The sequence below is a fragment of the Lepidochelys kempii genome, chromosome 9 (genome assembly GCF_965140285.1).
Source record: "Lepidochelys kempii isolate rLepKem1 chromosome 9, rLepKem1.hap1, whole genome shotgun sequence".
NCBI lineage: Eukaryota > Metazoa > Chordata > Testudines > Cheloniidae > Lepidochelys > Lepidochelys kempii.
Window position 1 is genome coordinate 25,273,829 of NC_136388.1, and position 24,845 is coordinate 25,298,673.

The 24,845-nt window shown below is 41.2% G+C and overlaps 1 protein-coding gene across 1 annotated transcript; it reads left to right on the top strand.

Moving 5' to 3' along the window:
• Positions 1–4,735: 4,735 nt before the first annotated feature.
• STRIT1 (small transmembrane regulator of ion transport 1) lies at positions 4,736–14,373 on the top strand. Its single transcript, XM_073358764.1, has 2 exons — positions 4,736–4,775; positions 14,279–14,373. The coding sequence occupies exons 1-2, from the start codon at positions 4,736–4,738 to the stop codon at positions 14,371–14,373; spliced, it is 135 nt and encodes a 44-aa protein (XP_073214865.1).
• Positions 14,374–24,845: the final 10,472 nt, after the last annotated feature.

The window sequence follows — 24,845 nt, forward strand, 5'->3', positions numbered from 1 at the left end:
TCTTCATCATTCCCCCCCATCCTCAACATTTACTGGGGGAGTCTTCCATTGCCTATTCCCTTTGTGGAGTGGAATGGTGTTGGCAGAATCGAGGTTCTGGTCCCAAGCACTGCAGGGAAATCTGGGAAGTTAACTAAAACTGACTCTAAGCAATGTTCTCTTACCAGTCAGGATGGGAGCGGAGCAGTGAAGACACCCTGTGGGGAAGGGGTGATCGTGGCTAGGAGCAACTGAGGCAGTGTTCCCCATACCCCTTCCTCCACCTCTGGTAGGGGCGTCTGCTACTTCACTCACCCTGATTCCTTCTTCCCTCCCCTTCCATCCTCATGCTGCAGGGCATGGTGGGGAGGAAGGGAGAATTGCACACTGCTGTTGGGTCCAGGTTCTGGCACTTGTCCTGCACATTGCCATTGTGCAATGGGAGTAGTGTGGGGCTGGGTGATTGGCTCCTGTCTGGTGGACGAGCAGGAAGGTGTATACAGTTTGCTTTCTAGGCAGTGTCACCACTGTGAGCTCCCTAGCTCAGTCCCCTCCTTTCCACCCTTAAACTAGTTAGTGGATCTGCAGAGATACTGGGGGCTAAGCTGATATCCAGTCTGTGTGTCTGGAAGGGATTTTCCAAAATGATGGAAGTGGCACAGTGCTGTGCATCTTTTCACATGCTACCCAGCATCCAGGCGATTTGGTTTCAGAGGAGGGACTAAATTACAATTGTCATAATTTTGGTGCATTCCAGTTGATTGGTCAGTTAGAAATGGTCCAGCTGAGGGTCTTTGAAACCAGTTGCTGCTTGGGCATTGGTCGTGGGCACTCCTGAGGAATAGTGAAAGGGGTTGCCGCTACACCTGGTGAAACCCTCTCCTACATGTGGCATGGGGGCAGTGGAAGGGACGGAGACTGGCATCCAGTCAGTTGCTAATAGATCCACATTAGAATACATACTGGTCTTGTTGTCCCTGAAGTTTTATAGTGTACAATATTCACTGTTGGTTATATTTGCTTACACAATACTGCAAGGAAACTAACTGTTGGCACCATGCTTCTGTGATGGCCAAAAAGTCACGTGGGAAACACTGCAGGCATGCTCAAATCAAAACTTTCACCTGGGCTCAGACAGAAAGTTTTAGAGCAATGTAATTTTGAAAGTGTGACATGTTAAACTCCTTAAAATTATAACGGCAATGCCAGGTCTTCTTCAGCTCCTGCAGTATAAGTCGCACCAGGGTGGTACAATAAGGCATCAATCTGACAACATAGCCTCCTGAAGACTTGACATGTTCCTGAGGTGCTATTGTATATGGTCTGGCTGTTTTCCTTGCTGAATAAGGCTCACTGGAGAAGAGGAAATACTAAGGAAGGTTTACATGAAATATCTATAGCGCTTTCTGTCAGTGACCCAGGCCCTCATTCTTCAGGGTGCTGAGTAATTCCTGTCAGGTGTTGAGTACCCTCAACTTCAGTTGTGATCAGTGGCTGATTAAGTGGCTTAGCACTTTTCAGGACAGGACTCCTAATCTTCTCTACGTGTCCAAACCACGGTAGTAAAATATGCCTGGCCTCTTATTCATCATATAGCACATCATGTGACAGAGGATGGGGCAGGTTGTCAGATTTCTTGGTAGAGTGTATGGAAAACACAGGCTGGCATTACTGCTATTAAACTGGTTCTGTCCCAGGTAATAAATACAGTTAAAAGATGAGGAAGGATAACATTTGACTGGAAAATAAAATTCCTGACAACTAGATCACAAGCTGCTCTATCTGTTGTTGTTACTCACCACACAGAATTGCAATGCTCCAGTAGATACTGCAGCTGCTAAAGTGGCTGCTTTAAAATATGATATTGCCTTACATACTGTCAATTTACAGTGCAGCATGCCTTCTAGTGATCTAGAGCCCATTACGAAGAAATCCAGCATGAGATGACTTTTCATAAATCACCTGTCAAGAATTTTTATTCACAACAATTATCCCTGTGCCAATCCAAAAGAAGATATTCACCAAGCAATCACTCAAAAGTCACTGTCTGAAATGAAACAATGCAAAGTCAAAACCTAAATCTTTGTCAAGATAATTTTTAAAATTATAGAAAACAACAAGGAAACAACCCCCAAATTAGATTGTATGTGAAGTTGCGAATTGGTAACATCATTTCTCCAAGTGACATTATTCACAGTTATCTTTGTACTGATATGCTTCAGTATTCCAATAAACCAGTGTCCTTGACCCCACTTAGCTCACAAACAAATTGCTCACGTATACCCTGAGCCCTGGGAAAGAGTGTGTGGATTTAAATTTTACATGGCAGAGTAAATGAGATTTCTTAGTTTCTCTACTTAACAAATATGAAGGAAGTCAACAACCAGTCTTATTTTTCATGCTCTCAAAAGTGATCAGAAATTCTCTCCAACCTTGCTGCCACTTTTTGGCAGGGGAGGGATTCACATTTTGAGACTCAGGCCCATGTCAAATAAAAATATCTCTAGATGTGTTTATATCCACATGTCCCTAAACTTCAGATTTAATAAAACTGCAATATTTTCTCATCAATATTAAAATTCCTAGGCCATTGATGGAATCTGGCAAAATAATAGTAATAAGATATATATATATATAAAAATAGGGCCTTTGACTTATTGCCGCCTCATTTTCTAAGAGAAGAAGCTGCTTTAATGGAAGAAAATGTCAATTTTCTTTGATGGGGGCTAACATTTCATAATGGGAAAGTCCAAGAAACTTGTAAATTATACGAGGCAATTTTCTCCTCAAATCAGATTTTAATATTCTCAGTGAAATGCTTCTAGCCTTTTTGGAAGCAGTGCCTCCTAAAAGAATGTATGAATCAAGTGGGATATGTAAAAAGGAAAGCATTCCTCAGCTAATCTACAAAATGGTGTGTATAGATGTTCAGATGCTATAAATACTGCTAACAGAAATAGAAATGCTATGCTTTATCATTTGATACCTAGATAGTCACTCTGATCCATGGTATTTTATCAACTATTTTATAGATATAGTCGTTTAAACAATAGATATGGCCAATCTAGCAGTAGCCTGATCTTTCTCTAAAGCAAAATCTGTATGGCCCAGAAAGCAAAAGATTTAATATTTTCTAAAATAGCACAATCCTGTTTCCACCCCATGTAATGCTTTCTCTTCCCAAGAAACTCAAAGCTCCAGTGGATTGTTCAATCCCTCCTCTTGATTATGGCCTGATTTCAGCAGCTCACTTAAAGCATGTGCTTAACTTTAAGTACATGAGTAGACTCATTGAAGTCAATAGGACTACTCACTTGCTTGAATACCTTATTCACCCAGTTCATGAGGAGAAATTATATCCTGTGATTTGGTGACCAATCACCCCTAACCAAAACAGGTCAAATGTTGAATATTGCATATGGGATCATCACAATAAACAGGGAAGGGCGGAAATGAAAAAAAACGTTGCAAATTCAATCACTAGTCAATTTCAGGAAATCATGTTCTTCTCATGGACTTTCTGCAAGCAGGCAAGAAGCAAGTCAAGTACTTGCTATGAATTATCCTCTGAGCTCTGTTTCCTTGGTCATTTGTAGTGTAGATGTCTTTGCTTTTATATTTGAAACTGTACACCTGTTTGTTTTGGCTGTTGTGCTTTGATCTATTGTAGAATTTAATTTATTTCCAATGTGTATTCTTGCATTCTGTATTGTGGTTTAGTAGCTTCAAATAACTCGCATTTTAAACTGTAAATTTACAAAAAATGTAGAGTAACACAACTGAACTTCACACCTGAGATTTGCTAAATAATCCCTTTTATGCTTTCAGCTAAATTAATTTAGTTCTTGAAGCTGTTTTAAAGGGCATTGACTCTGTGTCCTTGCTCAAAAGAGCAAGGACTGGAAAGATCCCAATTCACGAAGGTCAGTATGTCTTGTTGGGGATACATTGTTCATGGCAGAAATTATTTCCACTAGATCAGGTGTATATAATTAGCAGAAGTACAGCAAATAGAATTCTTATAGGAGCAGCTATGCAGACAATGACGGTATTGCATCACAGAGTTTTTAAATAAATGTTTTTGTGTTGTACAGGGAACAGAATCCTATTTCTACAATGAACTGGATACTATCCCAAAAAACTATTGTCCTCAACACCAAAGTTAGAAAAAGCATTTAAAGCTTGGGCTTTAATCTTTAATCTTGTCTCTCATCATGAAATAATACACTGAGCTGTGCGGGAGGTATGCATAGCATGATAGAATATTATAGATTCATGAGTTGTTTTGCAAAGTACCTGTTTTAAATTACTAAAACCAAATTAGACTCTTCATGCAATGCTTGCTGAGAGGCAGGCATTTTTTAAAGGGAATTGTATTGCTCGTGAACTTGAAAGAATGATTTGCAAAAGCCAGCAATGTGTTGACAAGCAGTCTGTAGGCATATTCATACACCCCTGCCAAAAAACTTCGGGACTAATCTGCAGCACCTTTGCTAATTCAGTCCATAGTGTCTCCTTAAAAAGGAGTGATAACTGTGACTCAGACAACATTGCATCATTCTTTATTAAGAACTAATCTAAAAGCACAACACTAATTTTCATTTTTGTCCTGTGCCTAATCCAGGTTTTAACCCAAACAAAGGTAACAGAGGAGTTACCACGAAAATTAGAAATCAGGGGCCAGATTCTGATGGAGTTGTTGAATGAGTAGTTAGTTCCCTACTGCACAAATACCCCACTGAGGTCAAACCCTAACATGAATAATGGTGACAGAATCTGCAGGTTAGACGGAAAAGGTTAGTCATGTAAGAGAGAGAAACAGGGGATGTAGGCTGTTTAGCTCCTGTTTACATCAGTTTACTCCACTGCATTCTTTCCTTCTTTGTTTATGTTGTTTTTTCCTATGCGAGTAATGAAAAATAAGATGGCGATGGTTAGTAGCCAGTGGAACCATTTACTCTGTTCCCCAGTGCTTCATAAGCCAATTGACTAAAGTGCTGTATATTTGATCCTACAAGCTCTCCTAGTTGGACTCCATCAGAGGTCTTTTTGTATTCTATACTGTATCTTACAGGTTTTTATTCTGTATGTTCACAAATAAATAGCCCAATAAAACCAATGAGGACTCAAGTGGTAAGATAGGAAAAGGGAAATGCCTTTACAGATTTTAAATATGATTTAAAATGGAGCAGCTATACTATAGGGATGATGCATATGCCACTACCTAGATTTAGAAGAAAGTTCCTGGATGAGACTGTAGATTAAAATTCTGGTTTATCTTGAACAAAGAAAGATTTAGTCAATATGTAGAAAATCTCTTCAGGTTTTAAATGCTTCACTTAGAGATTTTACTAGGATGTACTATAGATTGGAAAAGGCTTGGGACCTGTTTTATTAAATCTTGACATCTTTAGGAAGTATTATAAACAAAGATCTGTTAGGGAACACTGTGTTTCACCTACTGTGCTAGAAGAATCGCTCCTCAGAGGCCTATGAAAAAACAAATGGTTTTAAAGCCAGCAAAAGTTGAAACTTCTGAGTGAAACAGACCTGCGTTGTGCTGGTTGTTTATCCTATAATTTTATAAGGTGATTATTACAAATCTCAGAATGTAATGCTGAAGAATTTGGAAGAGAGGTTAATAACTCCCAGTTGGGAGTTTATTTTCCTCTTGGAAGAGAGAATGAGTTTTGCTGCCCAGGTTTTGTGATTAATAATCCCTCAATGCTAACTTCACTCCTGCTAGACCACCGGGGTGAGGAATGGTTGTTTATAAACTGAAGAACTCTCAACAATAGGGTCCTAGGAATAATTCAATGAAATAAATCAAATTTAGGATGCAGGAATAGTATAATAATCAGAATAGTTAGACTTATGAGAGCAAAAACGTACAGTCAGACTGACCCACTGCCTATAAAAGCCAGTGGGGGGTCTTTCCATCCTCTTCAGTGATCATAGGATCAGACCCTTCATGTTCTTTGAGGAGACCAGAGGAGCCTTCATTGAAAAGTAGATGGCACATTTCTGCAGTGCTAGAAGTACTGCAGAGTCCTGCAGGAAATCAGCCTCATGGTTCTACCAAGCAGGAGCTTGCAGATTCTACAGGCCTGATCCTGCCCTCAGGTAAATCAGGAGTAACTTCATTGATGTCACCAGACACGCTGGTGTAAAACTGATGCAGGCGATAGGAGAATCAGGCTTTGTGTCTCCATGGTACCTGTAGCAATGGAAACTCCACCAAAGAAAGCACTCATCCAGAGGGCTAGGTGCCCCTGACATACATTTAAAAACAGAAGAATGTAGGAGATATAAGCACAAATTGACCGAAGCAGCTGTGCTTCAGTGATGGGCTCAATATTTCTGTAATTTTTTAAAAAAATCTTTCAGGTATCACGGGAAAATAATGTAATCTCTGATTTCTTTAGAGAATGTAGAGGACTGTGGCCATTAAACAGGGAACAAATCTGCTCTCCATTCTGAATACAATGCAGATAACAGACCAGAAGGTTAGCTGTGACACACTGAGGTTTTCTGCAAGGGTTATGAAGAACAAAGCTACTTTAGGAGAAAGGGTTGAAACAGAAGTATATAAATGGAAAAGAAAATAGTTAGATGACTATCAGACAGGAATAAGAGAGTGTGTGTGGAATCAGGATAAGGGCCCTTTGCTCCATTCCATTGCAATGCATGGAGGAAATCAAACCACGCCACAGATTGCAGCCAAATGGGAATAGTAGAGTGAAACCTACATAGCATCTCCCCAAACCCGCTGAGTCAGTGGCAGCCCATTTAAACACATAATTTTGGATATTGTAGCTGAAGGGGAGCAATAGTCGAGGAGCAGCCAGTCTAGGAACATATATTCCCCAGGGAAAACCCATATAAGTAGCAGCAGATGTCGGTAGCAGTTTTACTTTGCAATCCGTACATTCATCCACCCTTTGAAAAGGGTGGCAGGGAATGCAGCCATGGACAGATGGACCAATAATAGTATGACCATTGGATTGGCCAGTCTGCCTGAAGAGAGTTATGGCCCAGGAGTTATGTGGTAGGAGTGGAAGTCCACATAGAAGTCCCAAATTCCATTGGCCTGGGGACAAAAGGTAAATACAGTTTAAGGTAAATACAGGAAAAAATATACCTACCTAAACAGGACAGCATGGGCCTGATGCACTCAGGGCAGGTCCCCTTTATACTGCTCTGGCCCTTTTAAAAGTATTACTTCTGTTTTATGTCCATGTAATTCGTCCTTAAGCTAAAGTAAAGCAATGGTGAATCAGTTAAATACAGAGTGGCAGAAAGAGAAACCAGAAAACTAGTCAGACATTTGATACTGGAGACTGGTGGGAACTTCAGTGGGTGACATTTGGTTTCATTGTTTTTCTGTGGTCATCAGTTTAGAAACCATGCTGAAGTAAGCAGGCATGGAAACAAGAATTGTTGACAGCAAGATGGGAAATAGATACATAATAAGTTTAAATTAATCCTCTCTATTGACTTCAATAAAGTTATGCTGAGTTGAGTGCAGCTAAGTCACTTTGTGTGTCCTAGTGTGGTTTCTAAGACACTGACTATGAAAATAGAAATCATTCCCTTTCAATTATCTCATTGTCACCCATTTTTCTTGTTCATCCTAGATGAGAATATTTTGCACACAGATACCAAATATACACCGTACGGGGCCCATAGTTTCCACCGTTACAGGAAAAAGAGCTCTTACCCTGTATACAGTGGTGAGCACACTTTCGACTGCCTTTTACGTGGGTATTTAGTTTCTAAGTTATGGCAGTCTTTCCTGTCCCTGTGGGCTGTAGTTCGGCCCAGAATCTCCATAGCTGGCGTGCCTCCTACACAGGGCTTGTGAGAGTCCTTGAAAAGTAGCTGTATCGTTGTATCCCACATTGCCTGTGCCAGGGAAACCCTCACCCCGCAGAACCCTGGGCTTTTAGCTTTCATTTACACCCCTTTTAAAAGAGCAGGTGCACGTGTTGTCAGCAGGTTTTAGAATCAGTTAGCTCACAATGGCTCCACGAGTCCTTGCTTGTCTCTGGTGGAGAACATCTTGTGCTCCAATATTTAAACTTTGATTCAAAAGAAATATTAAGAAAACCTTTAAAAATGTCAGCCTGTGGTCAGCCTGATACAGTTGCTTTAAGAAAGGTGTGAGCTCCCCATCCATCTTAATAAGGAGTTAATGCTGAAGCACAATGATAACATTTTAAAGGTCAACAATGTTAATTACTTCACTGCTGATTAAAACACATATGAAAAGGGATAATTATGTTATGAAGATCTGCATAATATGCTGTGAGCACCATTTCATTTTGATGTCACATGTAGGTAGAGCAGGGGCAGAGCTTTGGGGCAGTATGATCAGTTCTAAATTACTTACAGTGCAAACATCTGGATCAGATAACCCCCAAAAATCCAGTAAAGCTTGTCATAGCTTTGACCAACACTTCATCATTTTGCTATATTTCAAAACCATAGGGGAGAATGTTCACTTTGTTGACATTTAGGCACAGCTCTCAAGTGGGATTGCATATCATATTAATTTTTCTGAAGGACATAATTTTGCTGAAAATGAATGACAGGTTTCAGAGTAGCAGCCGTGTTAGTCTGTATCCGCAAAAAGAAAAGGAGGACTTGTGGCACCTTAGAGACTAACAAATTTATTTGAGCATAAGCTTTCGTGAGCTGAAGCATGCTGAAAATTAATGTCATCCTAACCCTGAAGCAAAATAGAGAAAAACATCCTGTTTAGTGTTTATGGATAATGTACAATTGAACCTGCATATCTAACAATCTCCAATCTTCTGTGGAACAATCTATATTTAATACTGGATTCCATCGAGCAAATGATCTCTGAACAGATCCTTAATGAATCAGTGAAAAAGCTATTACCAGGAACATTTCCTAATAATCTGTATGTGGATTTCCCCCTTAATTCAACACATACAGTTTATCTTTTTGGCATACAGCTGGCAACAGTTCCTATATTTTTCCCCTGCATTATTCGAGATTGCAGCTTGTAACCATTTTTATTAAATTACCTATTTATATGTTATATTTATGGCAAAATGCTTTTTACGTCATTCATGTGAGTGTCTCCACTGAATATACTCACTCACATGAATAAGAGAAACAGGATTCTAGATTGTAAACTCTTAGGGTTAGGGACTGTCTCCTTTTCTCTCCTGTCCTGTGCAATGCCAAACTCAATGTTGGTGCATAGAAAATAATAGTAACACAAATGTACAAGCAACTGTAATGTTGCTTGTCTTCTTATCAGGGAATGGAATTAAGGAGGATTGGGAATTCAAGAGCAAATTGGATCCCAGTCTTGCTCTAAATAAAGTGATGATCATGAATATTACACAGTAAAATGCTGAAACTAAGCTAAGACACCATAAATCAAACTTCAGCCCTCATTTCATTGTCCATGCAAAAATTAACCTCCTATCTTTCTTTAATACAGTTCTATAAATTAACAAGAACTGGAAGTTGTAAACTTTAAGACCTGAACTCTTTTCAAACAATTGAATGCATATAGCAGAAAATTGGCATCAGTGTAAAAGCAGCTGCAGTACATTCCAAATATTGCTCTATTTAAAGCATCCCAGAGCTCACAGTAACAACTGCTGAGGCAAACCTTAAAACTTGTCAATAAATCCAGTAGAGGGAGGAATGGCAGAAGTAGGTAAGATGCACAGATAAATAATGTATGTTTAAAATGCATAAGTATAGCAGTATAGTGCAAAGATATTATGCTACTTGTAAGCTACTAATTCCTAGATGATGTATTGTATATTTTACTTTTCAGTAAAGGAATAGAGTACATTTGAAATCCAATCTGCTAAAAAAAAAAAAGTTAAAAGTATTTTGAAGTCTCCTGCTTCCGAATCTCACTGGCAGTTTTTGTGCTTTTACAATCACATTTTCCTGTTTTTTAAAGTCTGTCCCCATGAAAGACTAACAGTAAGGGAAAGTGACTAACTGACTTTATAGGTTAAACACTAAAAATGACTATATGCAAAGTATTGTCAAATATACCAACACACTGGAAACCGGAGAACACTTTTTTCTCTTTGATCTCTTTCAGCAGTAGTCATCTCAGTTGTTGTTTAAACAACAGTAGTTGCAATCTATTCAGCCAGACATGTACTTTTTAAGTTGACAGGAGTCTCTAATTTACCAAACTATTGTGAATATTTTGATTTGTGTTTAACAATATGTTCAGTGCATGTATATGTATAGATTGTGTGTGTATAAATGATATTGTTTGTGTGGGTACAGTCTGAGGGTATGGGAAAGTGAGAAAGATAAATATCCTTTTGTTTTTATATGAGCTAGGTTGTGACTCCACAGTTTCCAAATGGCAGGGCAAAGTGAAATCACAACGTGTGATTTTTGCATTGATTGCCCATAACAAACGACAATAAAGTGCATTCTACACATAGTGCACTGCTGTATTTACACCATTTTCACGAGGAGTGGATGGAAAGCAACTATAGGTGTAACCATGTTGGCGGTTGGTACATGTAGTTACTCAAGTTGTTTACTTGTAGAAATGTTCTGTTTGATTTATTATTTGTAGTATTAAGTGTTATAAATTTGTAGATGGTAAAAGCCAGTGAGAACAATCTGCCACCTACACAGTCACCATTGGTATCTTCTAAGTACAGGGAAAACTGTGCTAATCTCAGCTTCAGCAGTGTGATAAATGTTGGTGAATGCTGACTTTTTCATTTCAACCACTATGCAGAATAAATAATAATATTTAGTATTTATATAGCTGTTTTATCCATAGATATCAAAGTACTTTACATCAGTAGGGTATGTCTCATTGTTCCCATTTTACAAATAAATAAATAAAGGAAGACACACATGATTTGGCCTAGATTTTACAGTAAAACAGTGGTAGAGTCAGGACTAGAACCCAGGTCTCCTGACGCCCAGCCTGGTGCCCTATCAACTAGATGTCACTGTTTCCTATATAATTATATCTTTAACCAAGGTCCTATGTACTCAACTGCAAGCTGGATCAAAATTCTCCATTAAGGTCCCTGGCTCTTGCAATACCTCAGTGCAGCAGACAGACAATTCATGAGGCAACCTCACTTAACTGAAAGATAAAAGGATTTTAATTATTTAAATATGAAAATTGCTAAAACAATCCATACCAGAGCTCTCCCTTTATTTATTTTGTTATTGAAATGAATTTTCAGTGTGTCAGAGATTTTGTATTGACAATACATAATTGCATTGAAGAAGCTGTCAGAGGAGTTTGGCAGGTGGACAGTGGACATCTGGGGCTTTTGACATCTAGGAAGATGTAGTATGCAGTGTATCATCAAATACACATTCTGAAAAAGCAGGATTGACAGGTTTATTTTATCATTCTAATCCACGCATACAAGTATGGATGGGTGCCTGGTTATTAACTATTTCATCATATTGTTGACCCTTTGGGATACTGATGCCTCAAACCAGCACCTCTTTAGCGTGAGCTGACTAGCCCAGGAGATGGATTGATTTGTGTAATTGGAATTATCACTTTATAAAGAGTGCTTCTCTTCTTTAGAAAAGTATTTATTTGATTGCACATTCATTTTAGAATGTTGTAACTTTCTGCTCCAGTCAGAAATTCTTTGTAACATTATTTTCCTGTAAGAATGACATTCCCTTATTGCTCTTTGGATAGATGTTACAAATAAAAAAAAAATAAAGTCCATATTTTATAAAAGCAGCAACATCTTCCATGCTGTGTAATTGTGAACAATATATGCCTCTTCGATACTGAGGACACAAAGTCAACAAAAGCTCCCGAGTTATTTATATATTCTTATACGCAGATCCCATGCTAGTCCTTTCTTCAGAGTTTGTTGGAATGAGTCTCCTTATCCCAGGGAAATAATAGAATCTTAGAAGAATCTTTAAATTTCTTTTAAGACCAACATATTTGTATGGTCTCTATTCTGTACCATAAAGCATGTGTGGCTATAGATATGTAGATGGACACACATAGGCAGCATCTGCCATATTGTGACAAGCACTTACAAGGATACAAGGGGAATAGATGTAGACAGTGACACATAATGACCCCTCCCTCAGTGCACCCCATAGGCATATAGCACCCCAGAGGGGACAGCGAGGCAGAGTTTATAGCCTGTCTCCATCTGTACCAGCCCTCAGCGCAGGCTCACAGCACAGGGTGGTGCAGCATACACCATCTCCTTTGCATGGGGTTGCACAATCCCTCCACGAGCTCCCGAGTGATTCCACACTACTCCATATTCAGACTGTTGGCTAAATGGTAGTTTAGGGGTATGTGTGTGTACATACGGTATAGAATATAAAAAAATCTACTAAGTGAAATCTGCTGAGATATTTGGGGGTTAAGGGGCATGGGAGGTATAAGATCAAGATTTTTAAGCCTGTGCAAGGAGCAAATTGGCTTGCACACTGGCTTAAAGACCAAAGAATGTGGTTTTTACTCACCACTGTAAACCCATTTCAGCCCTGGCCAGATTGGACATCTCAAGTGCAATAGGAGTTCATTGAGACCCTGGGCACAATCCTATTCATGTTAGGGGGAGCTTTACCTGAGTAAAGACTGAAAAGCTGAGCCCTTACACCGTTCTGGATAAAAAGGAGGAAGCTGAGTGAGGAATGGAAAGACTGGCTGCTTAGTGCCCATTTCCAGTTATATAGTGATGCACTTAGCCAGTAATCCCTCATTCATGCAAATATCCTGTACTAGCGAAATCCTTGACTTCATAAGGACTACTCATGGGAGTGAGGATTGCAGGATTAGGCTCTTTACACTTGTTCTTGCAAGCTGCTGAAGTGCAGAGATCCAAAGCACTCAGTTTGCTCCTTTCCTGTGCAGAGGAGCTTCCGTGGAGTGTGCAGAAAAGAGCAGGGTGCTCGGCAATCTGAACAAACCCCTGGCTCTGAGATTCATACAACTAAGAAAGAGGAAAAACTAGGGCGATGGGGAGAAAGAGAGCATGGCAGTAGCATAGGCGCTGACTGGCAAATATGGGGCATAGCAGCTGTTTTTAGGATTTTCAGTTACTCCTGCTGTCAACCACCTCTCTGATCCAAAGTCTCTTGAAGTCAGTGGGCCTTTCCGTTGACTGCAATGGACTTTGGATTAGGTCCCAGGAGCAGTGTCTTGTGCTTGTGAGCAGTGTTTAGGACTGCTCCTCCACTAACATAAATGCTTCCAATGGTTCCTATGAAACACTATTCCACAGAGCCAGCTGCTCAGTGCTTTATGATTTATGCTGGGCAGTGTTCTTGCTGACCCACCAGCTTGCAGCGCCTGCTTCTCATATCTTACTTCATCTAATTAGCTCTCAAGTAACAAAGCACCATACTCAGCAGCCCTACTGTTAATTTAGCAACTGTTCTGTACAAACTCTGTGCTGCCACCCTGCAGGATACAGCCCTTCATTTGTAATGTGACCTTTAGGAAATATTACAGCCAGTCTCTCAATAGAAGTATCTTTCTCTAATGAAGTATCCGATACGTAAGTGTCTCAAAAAGAAAGTGTAGTTTGGAATTTCCTTGTGGCTCCATGTCACCAAAACCCTACAATGGAGTTTATCTTTGTGTTATGTGGTTGCTTATCCATGCTGTATTTTAAATAGAAGTCTATGCAGTTCTTGTGTGTAGAGGTGCTGTCTATTATTTAGTGGTATGGCATACTCTGTGTATTTAGCTTTTATAGTGTAGTGAGCAAAATATTGAGCTGTTGATTACCCCACCAAGACTGCCAATGTGATCCAGTCACCTCAATGTGATGCGTGGTCTTATGCTATCAAAACAGTTCCTATATTTTTCATTGCTGGAGGACTTATTTTGAAATGTTTTCTAAAAGGAAACTAAAGTGGACTCATCCTGGCCAAAAAGTATTTCTGTGGATCCCATTCTTAGTAGTAAGCTTTTGGGCAGTACAAACTTACTATTTGCTGGAAGAGGTTGAAATTTTTTTCTTGAAATCCTGATTTAGAACAGAAATAGATTTTCCTAAAACTTGATTTCTATTTTCTAAATCACTGTGCTAAATAAGAATCTTTTCATGTACAATCATAATTTTACATGGTAATTAAAAAATCCGTTAGGCTTTCACTATTGTCTATTATTGGTTGCCTCAGTTCACTGGTCTTTTTTTTTTTTTTAAAGATCAGCACAGTTTTCACATGTTTTACTTAACAGATTTAGAGTTAGTGTAACATGACCTATCTGTCATACTCTTTCTGAATAAAAGTCTATATTCTCTCTCTTCAGGGGAAATCCCATACTCACGTCTTGTTGTACCTGCACTTCTCATGGTTGGCTGGATTGTGGGTTGTGTATTAATGGTTTACATCGTCTTTTCTTGATGAAGGTAAGTTATTTGTACCGTGTGCATATTCAGTCAACACTTATTACAATTTGCAGTGCTACCTTTTTACTAAGGGAATTTTTTGTTCTGCAGAAAAGAAGATTTCACAATGACATTGATTGGAAGAACCCAGAAGTTAAATGGAAATGTCTAGTCCTTACAACTTGTACAGTGCCTATTTTATTTTAATACCACAATGTAGGCATGATATACACTTTCTATCTACAACATAGATATGAGGTTAGTTCAGATACTTCTGAACTGAGTGGTATTTGGAGTCCTGTGGTAGGTCAGGTATTTGCCTACCCTCCAAACCACTAGTTCCTAGCCATCTTGAAAATCAGCCTCCTTGGAACTAAAATGTCCAGAATCCTTATTTTTGGTGGTGACAAACAGTGCCAAATGGAGCTGGTGACCTAGATACACAAGTAAACTCTGTGGGATGCAAGACACCTCGAAGCAGTACATGGATCATCTTTAATGTCTTGCGGTAGAAAGGAAATACTAAATTAAACAATAAATTGTCGAAAACCCCCCCTAACTCTGGAATAATGTTTACTCTCTAAATAAATTTTCCAAAACAAAATTCTCTTTTCTCATTTAAAATGCAATCACACCAACATGGCTATGTATAAATCCATAGTGTTCTCTGGAGGATGAAAGGGAGCTAGGAAAAGTTGCTATATTTATGTGGCAAGAATTCTATATGTAGTTTGTAGTATAAGCATGACTTAGGCTTCATAAGGCCTGAAAGCTTAAAGTATTGTCTAATAAACATGTAGATAAGTGTCAACTTAACTCTTGATCTTTGATGTTTAAATCCAATTCTAGGGACAGATTCTGATCTCCTCACTCAGAATCCAGTCTAGTTCCCATCAGAGTAATTGGGACTTGACTTCACTGGAAGTTGGATTGGGCCTTACCACAAGTAATTCCATTAAATTTAATAGGACTGCCTGCATAAGGAGAGAAGAAATTGACCCTTTGGTGGCTGATGAAAATGATTTTCTCATTTTAGTGTCCATTTGTGCACATTATCAAATCAATATCAAATTTGATACAGGTGGCATGTCTGGAAAAAAAAACCCTGTGTGTAGAATAGCAGGGGAGATGTGGTTCAGGAGTGAGGTACATAGGGAGAGCTGTCTGGAGAAGCTTACACAATAATTACACCAGTGATACTAATCACTGACTTTATTTGGAACTAATAATTCACTCCCAGGGCGAGGCTACACTTGCGAGTTAGAGTGCATTAAAGCAGCCCTGAGCACCCTAGCTCACTAGCCATCCACACTGGCAAGGCACGTAGAGCGCTCCTGGTACACCACCTCGGCGAGAAGATTAATGCTTGGTGTGCCTTGGCTGAGACACCCAGGTGTCAGTGTGAACGAGGTGTTGCATTACTGCACTCTGATTGGCCTCCAGAAACGTCCCATAATCCCCTTAAGTCAAGTGGCCACTCTTGTCATTGTTTTCGAATCACTGCAGGAATGCGGCTATACCCTTTGAAAGCACCATTTCTGACATCCGGCATGCTTATCTGCTCTGAGACAAAGCAAACTATTATGGTGGAACGCTGTGTGTGAGAGAGAGAGATGGCGGGGGGGTCTGCTGCTGTCTAAACTTACAAGACAGCATGCTGACATGCTCTCAGCCCCCCCCATCTCTCTTCCCCCCACATTCCCTGTCACACACCCCCCCCACATCCCCTCCCCCAAAGCACGTTGCAGCCACTTGCATAGTGGGATCGCTACCACAATGCACTGCTCTCTGTGGCCGTTGCAAGAGCTGCTAATGTGGCCATGCCAGTGCGCTTGCAGCTGTCAGTGTGGACTGGTTGCAGCGCTTTCCCTACTGCACTCTGCGAAGGCTGGTTTAACTCAGAGCGCTCTACATCTGCAAGTGTAGCCATGCCCATAGTGGAAGACAAGAATACTTAGGGCATGGCTACACTTGGAGATGTAGAGCGCTTTGAGTTCTGCAACACCTCGTTCACACTGGTGCCGCGGCGCTCCAGCAGGGGCGCAGCAAATGTTATTCCACTCGCCGAGGTGGAGTACCAGCCGCGCTGTATCCGTGGAGTCAGAGCGCTCTACGTGCCTTGCCAGTGTGGACGGGTAGTGAGCTAGTGCGCCCAGGGCTCCTTTATTGCAACTTGGAAGTATAGCCAAGCCCTTAGGTAATTTTTTGATGAATGCATTAAAACTATATCACAGGATAATGGTCCCATTTCCTAGTTACAGGCACCAGCCCACGAAGGAGTGAGTGCCTTCTGAGCCATGCCAGTTTTCTTTAGTGCAGAGGTGGACAAACAACAGTCCATGGGCCACATCCAGCCCATGGGACCGTCCTGCCGAGCCCCTGAGCTCCCAGCCAGGGAGGCTAGTCCCTAGCCCCTCCTCCGCTGCTCCCCCTCCCTTGCAGCCTCAGCGTGCTGCTCCGCCAATGCTCTGGCCTGCTGCTCCTGCCAGGCAGCACGGCGGCGTGGTGGCTCCAGTGTGGCAGGGAGCGGGGGGTCCCGGGGAGCAGTCAGGGGACAGGGAGAAGGGGGGCGGTTGGATGGGGTGGAGGTTTGGGGGGGGTCAGGGAATGGGGAACAGGGGAGGCTGGATACGCATGGGAGTCCCGGGGGGTCTGTTAGGGGGCGGGGGTATGGATAGGGGCGGGGCAGTCAGGGGACAGGGAGAAGGGGTGTTTGGGTAGGGGGTGCGGTCCCAGGAGGGGGCAGTCGGGACAAGGAGCATGGGGGGTTGGATGGGTAGGGGGTTCTGAGGGGCGCAGTCAGGGGGCGGGAAGTGGGAAGAGGCGGATGGGGGCAGGGACCAGGCTGTTTGGGGAGGCACAGCCTTCTCTACCTGGCCCTCCATATAGTGTTGCAACCCCGATGTGGCCCTCAGGCCAAAAAGTTTGCCCACCCCTGGTTTAGTGCCTCAACTCAGTATTTTCTGAGAACCTTCCGGATGGTTGCTGAGCTGCTAAGGTGAGATAGACACTTAAACCCTGCACTTGAAGCCACCATTTATGTGATCGAGTGCAATAGAAAGAAACTCTGAGCAGATTTGCTGACACATCCTGGTACCCCCAGTTTATGTGCAGCAACAGATTGACGTGTGGCCCTGGAAGCAATGTATACTCTTGTCCGGTCACATAGTAAGGAGAGTGACCGAGGAATGCAAGTACATCTGTGTGTTAGAGAGTGGCATATGAAATAGAAAGCTATTTGATCATTTTATTAGATCACAATATTTTTGGGGGGGGGTCCTTTTCTGCTGTATCATTATAGGGGGCCTTTGTAATATCCCCATAATAGCAGCCTCCCACCCCCTTCCTCAAGGTGAATTTCTATTTCTTCATTCTGATGAAAGGGAGCTCTTGGCCCCGCTACTCCTTTCTTTCTCCTGTCGTCTCAGGAGAGAGATTCTTGAAGACTTCCCCCAGGAGCAGCTCCTCTTGTCATTATGGGAAAGCCCTGCAGATTACAGGAGCACCAGCTTGAAAGCTGTATACCTCCAAGCACCAGCTGGAGACATTCACACTTCCAAGACAGACACCTGGTTCATGGGACAAGATGCTAAACACTTTGCACTCAGAATAGTGAACTGAAGCTGGTGATGTCCGCTTAACTTTGGATAAAGAAATAGACGTGTAAGGAGGGGGGCTGGAGAAGTGAAGGCTGAAGGAGCAAGAATTGAGGTGAGAAGGATACCTTGTGATGAGGGGGGCACAGCAGAGGTCACAGAGTAATAAAGGGCCAAGCATGAGTGGATACATCAGGGGTTCCTAGGTACCCAGCGAGGGAATTATCATTTGCTTTTCCTAGGGTAGAGCAAGGATTGGTTAAATGGTGTGTTTGTTTTCTGTTACTATGGATGAGTGTTTGTTTATTTTGAGTAAAGATCCCATGGCGACAAGTCAATGGAATTACTCAAGATTTATACTGCTGTAATTGAGAGCAGAATTTCACTCAATGGGTTGTTTTTTTTTTGGTCAGGTAAAGATTTTAGGACTGGGCTATTAATTTGCTGCACCCAGCTTGTACAGCAAAAGTGGTTTATATATACAGATGTTACTAAGCATACGGCTGTGGAGTTTAAGGCCATAAGAGACCACCAGATCATCTAGTCTGACCTAGACTAGACACACTTTCAACATCAGGTTTTCTTTTAAACCGTCAGTTCCCCTTGGATTCCTAATACTCTAATGACCCTAATATTTCACAATCTAATCTAGGAATAGCTGCATATGACAGTTATGGTTTTTGTTTTCTTATGAATTGGACCTTGTAGGCCTGGCAGCAGAGTGCATTAAAACATATATTACAATCTTCCCCAAAATAAATTAATTGATTGATTGAAAAGCCTTGGGGAAAGCCTCATCCGATGAAGTGAGCTGTAGCTCACGAAAGCTTATGCTCAAATAAATTGGTTAGTCTCTAAGGTGCCACAAGTACTCCTTTTCTTTTTGCGAATACAGACTAACACGGTTGTTACTCTGAAACCTCATAAGACAAGCGTGCATACTTTCTTGAAAGGTTTGCTCAGCCGCAGACACCATTGTCAGGGTGGATGATATAATGCATTGAGAGAGTACTTCTGAAATATTAGAGTGTTCCAGATTTGTAGGAATGGATTTGATATATTGTTTTTTCCACTCGTTTCACATGTGAGCTCATTTACATGGAGCTGAAAGGGTAAAACAAAATCAGATGTATAAAACCAGAAAATATTCATAGAATCTCAATGCCAAAAGGCAAGCTTGATAAATATTCAAACAGCTGTCTCGACTTAGTGTCATCATCCATATCAGATGTGTTGAAGCAGCTGTTTCAAGTGGATTTAAGGTTAGTTCGATTAACATTGAAATAGATTAGGATGTTAGTGCATTTCTTTGAATTCTTTTCTGAAAGCAAGCCCAGTAAAGTAAATAGAATTTGCAAATACATATTTATCACATTAGAGATGGTTTTCTGACCCTGTCCTTGAGTTCAGATTGCAGTGTTTTGTTGGATTTTTATGCCAAGTAAATAAAAACTCAGTTTTCATCTTCTGCCCATTGACAAATCAAACCAATAAATAGAACATACATTAATTGTAGTCAGGACTGCCTCAAGTAAATTTGGGTTCTGTTGAGAAATTATTCAATTTAATTCCTAAGATTTGGTGAACAAACCTCTTTCTTCTGAATACCTTACCTGCCCCGGTCTCTTATACAGTGTCAGCTATAGAGATTAAGTGCCTCAAAAGGAAGGGAGGATAGGTAATGAGTCTGAACTGGTGTTTGTGGAAGCAGTTCGGGGAATGGAGATTTTCTGTTAAACAGGGGAGGTAACCTGTGATACGCTCCAGCCAAGGCCATGTCAAAGTGGGAGATGATTTTATTTCACAGAGGGCTCACAGAAGTCTAAATCAACACCTCATCCTTCATCCCGTGCAATATTTGTCCCTGATATTGCAACTGGATCTGCATGGATGGACACTTGCTTCCACATGGAGACACAGTGTCTGATTTCGGTGTGTGGGGGGGGTCTCTGAGTGTTTGTGCAGTGCCTAGCACAATGGGCCACATCCTGTTCGGGGCTTTTGGGCACTAGCTTAATATAAATATTAAATTATAATAACGAGCAGTAAGTATGGCAACCATTTCACTAGCCTTCATGGGTCACCGTAATGAGACGTTTCTCTTGTAGCTGCAGGATTGGCAGCACCAGCTGAATTAGCCCTGGTATTGTGCTCTTCTTTTATCTCTGTATAAAAGCATGCAATCTGGCACTGGGAAATATTCAGAACTTCCCCAGTGACTGCTTCCATCGGATGATCTCAAAGCCCTATATAGACATTCATGAATTAACCCACTCAATGCCCCTTCAATGATTTTAATGAAGTAGTGTAGCCTAGGAGATAGAACACTGAAACTCAGGCGACCTCCATGTATTCCCTGCTCCGCTTGGTGATCTTGAACAAGTCGCTTCACTTTAGTGTACCCCGTGCCTGTTTACCCATAAAGTGGCGATAATTATATCTCATTTGTAAAGCACTTTCAGACCTACTGGTGAAAAGCACAATATAAAAGCTAGGTATTATTATATTATTTACTTACTAGGAGGAAAGGGATCAGTTCCTGCAGGAGTTGATCGTAGCCCCACGGAAAGCGGGACATTTTCAGAGGCACCCAGCTCCCGCTGAAAATCAGCTTTGTGTGTTTGAATATATCCTTCCGTGCCTATGCTGAGCCAGGGACTGATCTAAGTTCTATTAACTCCCAGTTCTATGTTTTTTCAATAAGACCAGTTTTCCTCCTGCAATTGGACAGAGCAAATATTTAAGGTCTTTTACCAGACGACTTCACAGCTGTATCTGTTTTGCATTACACTAACTCTGTTACATAAAGCAAATTAAGTGACAGAGCTTACTTTGTAGATTTAATTATTTCTTTAATTTTTGCAACATTTGCTGCAACCTACCCCTTGGTGATGCTACATATTTTGGCCATTATTTTTCAGAGAGGTTTATCTCACATGCACCCACCAGATGGCACTCTCTTTGCAGCTATAGTATTTGCGAAAAGCAGAGCAGCAGTTAAAAGAATGAGTACTTGTGTCACCTTAGAGACTAACAAATTTGTTTGAGCATAAGCTTTCGTGGGCTAAAACCCACTTCATCCGATGCATGCAGTGGAAAATACAGTAGGAAGATATATATACACAGAGAACATGAAAAAATGGGTGTCGCCATAACAACTGTAATGAGACCAATCAATTAAGGTGGGCTATTATCATCAGGAGAAAAAAAATGTTTGTAGTGATAATCAGGATGGCCCATTTCAAACAGTTGACAGGAAGGTGTGAGTAACAGTAGGGGAAAAATTAGCATGGGGAAATAATTTTTACTTTGTGTAATGACCCACCCACTCCCAGTCTTTATTCAAGCCTAATTTAATGGTGTCCAGTTTGCAAATTAATTCCAATTCTGCAGTTTCTCATTGGAGTCTGTTCTTGAAGTTTTTTGTTGGGGTATTGGTGACAGACACAGAATTTGGTCCAATAAAAGATATTATCTCACCCACCTTGTCTCTCTTTCCCTGTGTAGTCATTCTCGTCAGATTATGTCCTTCTTAGCTAGTTTCTTGTCTCTGCCCTCTTTCTCCTACAGCAGAATCCACAATATAAATGAATTGACAGCACTATAAAAAGAAAAAGATGCTGAAACAAAGTATTTCACTGATGGTTCCCATGCTCCCACTGTTGGGTCCTGTTATGATAAGGAAAGGCAGCTGTGGCCAGTTTTATAGAAGAAAAGGGTGAATTGTTTCAACAAAATATACACCCCGCACACAGTTTAAACTGCATTGACCATTCTTCAGAACGATTTTTTTGTAATTGTTACAAACCATCCAGCTCCATTCTCTGAGCAGCCCACACATGTTCCTTTTAATCACAAAAAAACCCAACGCATTCAGCTGGTACCTCCTGCACTTGCAGGGGGTGGACTTGATCTAATAGGTCATTTCTGTCTCTGTGATCTTGCCCCATTTGGCAGGAGCACTTAGCGTTCAGCCACTTGAAGCATTTCTCAAGGAGACTTTCTCTGGCTGACTTCCACCAAAGGGAGGGCTGTGTTGCAATTAAATTGAGGCAGTTTTATCTTTCTATCTCTGTGTCATTGAGTGCGTGGTCAGTGTACAATGTGTTAGCATTTGTATTATGCATACAGTATAGGATTAGATTCTCTGCTAGTATAGTATAAATCTGTGTCACTCCATTGAGGTCCAAGGAACTACACCAGTATACACCAGTTGAGGATTTGGTTCTCTATAAGCTAAGATGACCCATAACATTTTAGGGTGGATCTGCAAACCAATTTTTCAGAGCCTTCAAAACTGATTGTATTCCTGTCCAATGCAATCACTGCCTTAGGCACAGGACTACCCTCAGGATTTTGTGCAGAGGTGATTCGTTCACTACCACCCCCAAACCCAAAGTGATATTGTTTAGATAGAAGAAGCAGAGTGAGAATCTTTGAGCTCCACCAGCCCCCTTTGCTGCTGGAGAAGTGGAACCCAGCTGTTTGTGCTGGGATCTGTGCATAGTTTCCCCAAAATTGTTTCAAGGGACATCTATCCAAATAAGCCAGGGCCTGGTTGCTGCTAGGGGTTCCATCTGTCACAGGGGGTTGTGTGCTGCTTTCTGGTACATATTACCTTCTCTGTCTTTTGCTTATATTGTTTAGCTATTTTATCCAGAGTAGCTAGCAATATTCATACAACATTAGTATAAAAATAGACATTCTCCCCCAAATAGACAGATAGTATTTGGCACTTGTCCCCTACAATGAGACAAGGAACATAAAGTAATTGAATTAAATTCGGTGGCCTAAAATATGCCCTTTCTTGCTTTTCTCTCTTTTGCCATCTGACTTTCTTTTCTCCTTTCCTTTTTTGATCTGTTCTACTCACCTCAATTCCACTTTCTTTCCATTCTCTCATTTTATTGATTGCTTTCTCTTTTTCATTCTCTCCTTTCATCTCTTCCTTTGAAAATGCACACTGATTCTTTATTTCTCATATTCTTACTATTCTCTGCCATATGGGATTTGCTTTTTCCTGTGTTATCTTGTTTCTTCCTCTTGTTCCCTTGCTTCTGTTTACTCTGCCTCCTTTCTCCCCACACTCTCATTGCATGAGCAAGGAGATCAGAGAAATGTGCTGTGAACCCATAACTACCATTGATCTCGGTTTTCAGAGTAGCAGCTGTGTTAGTCTGTATCCGCAAAAAGAACAGGAGTACTCATGGCACCTTAGAGACTAACAAATTTATTTTGAGCATAAGCTTTTGTGGGCTACAGCCCACTTCATCGGATGCATAGAATGGAACATATAGTAAGAAATACTGTATATATACATACAGTGAACATGAAAAGGTGTAAGTAGCCATACCAACTGTAAGAGGCTAATTATCTGATTTCAGTGGAAGTTGAGGAGTATTTAAGGGGGTTTGAAGGTGCTTAGTAGCATGCAGGAAGGCCATCATCCTTCAGCAAATTCCACTTGGCTTGCACAGAACCCCACTGAAGTCACTGGGCTTTGCACAGGTGGACCTGCCTGCATCTGTGTGGAGCCCCTTTGACTTCAGTAGGGCTCCACAGAGGTCTGCCCTCTCAGATTTCCCTGCTGAAGATGCTCAGTGTCATGCAGAACTAGGTCTGTAAAAAGCAAGGCACTGATCCTGCAATAAGGTCCATGTGGGCAGAGGCCCCCATTTCAGGACTGGGACTGAAGATGTATGTAGCTCATTCCAGGACCAGGGCCCACGTCATCATTACATGGAACTTCAGACCCCTGGCCACTACTCCATTTATAAACATCTGTTAATTTATTAAAACAGTGTAGCACGTGTGGTAGAGCCTTCCAAGGATACATTGAGACTCATTAGTTTACTCCAGCCCTTTTATTTCTGTCTTTTGATTGCTAGTATTCTAATTTATCAAAAGACTTGGCCCTATGTTATGCTATTGTCAGGTAAAATTAGATTACGTCATTCAAATGGTTAATGTAAACCAGACCTTTTTGTCTGACTTATTAATGTAGCTAATCAACAAATGTAAATAACCTTTAGGGTGTATTTATTTGAACTTGACATGTTTAAAATACCATCATACACTGAAAGTTCCAGAGAATGTGAGGTTTGTATATATATTTAGCAGAATAAAAAACATTAACTTCATTAAAATTCAGTTTTCTTCGCTGTTGGTTACAGGCTTGCTTTTGATCAAAGCAGGCTTACTTATTGTGCAAGACGGCAAGGTGCTATAATTTTGTTCACAGCGATGTGTAAGAAAGAAGCTGTTGCTACTCCTGGACTTGTATCTTACCCCCATATGCCAATCTGAGGGTTAGGCTCAAACGTGGTCACTCACTTCTAGACTGCAGGAGTTGGGTGTTCTGCATAAGTAGTATTTCCAGCCCCGAGAAGAGGAAGGGATGGGGAGTGGGAGTGAGGTTAGGAATGCCTCGAATGACTTTGGGGCTGATATTTCAAGAGTCTGAAGAACCTCCGTCAAAGTGCTGAGCTTCCTTAGTTCTTATTGACTAAAACTGGAGTTGAAGGCACTCAGCAGCATGCAGGATCAACAGCACTGATGGGCTTCTGGCAGCTGTGCACACAAGCACTATAGGGCTACCTCATTTAAAATTGTTGTTGTTATTTAATATTTATATTGAAGTAGCACTAGAGGCAATCCAGATTAGGGCCCCGTGGTGCGAGGCAGGATAGAAACAATCAGTCAGTGACAGTCCCTGTATAAGGGGCTAAAATTCAGTGGGGGGTTTTGGTTGGCTAGGTCCCAGTTTTTGCTGCCCCAAGCAGTGAAAAAAACCGGCCGCCGCGGACAGCAAAAGGAAGAAGCTGCTGCCGATTTGCCGCCGTGGCCGGCAAAGGGGAAAAGCTGCCACCGAATTGCTGCCGCGGCTGGAGGA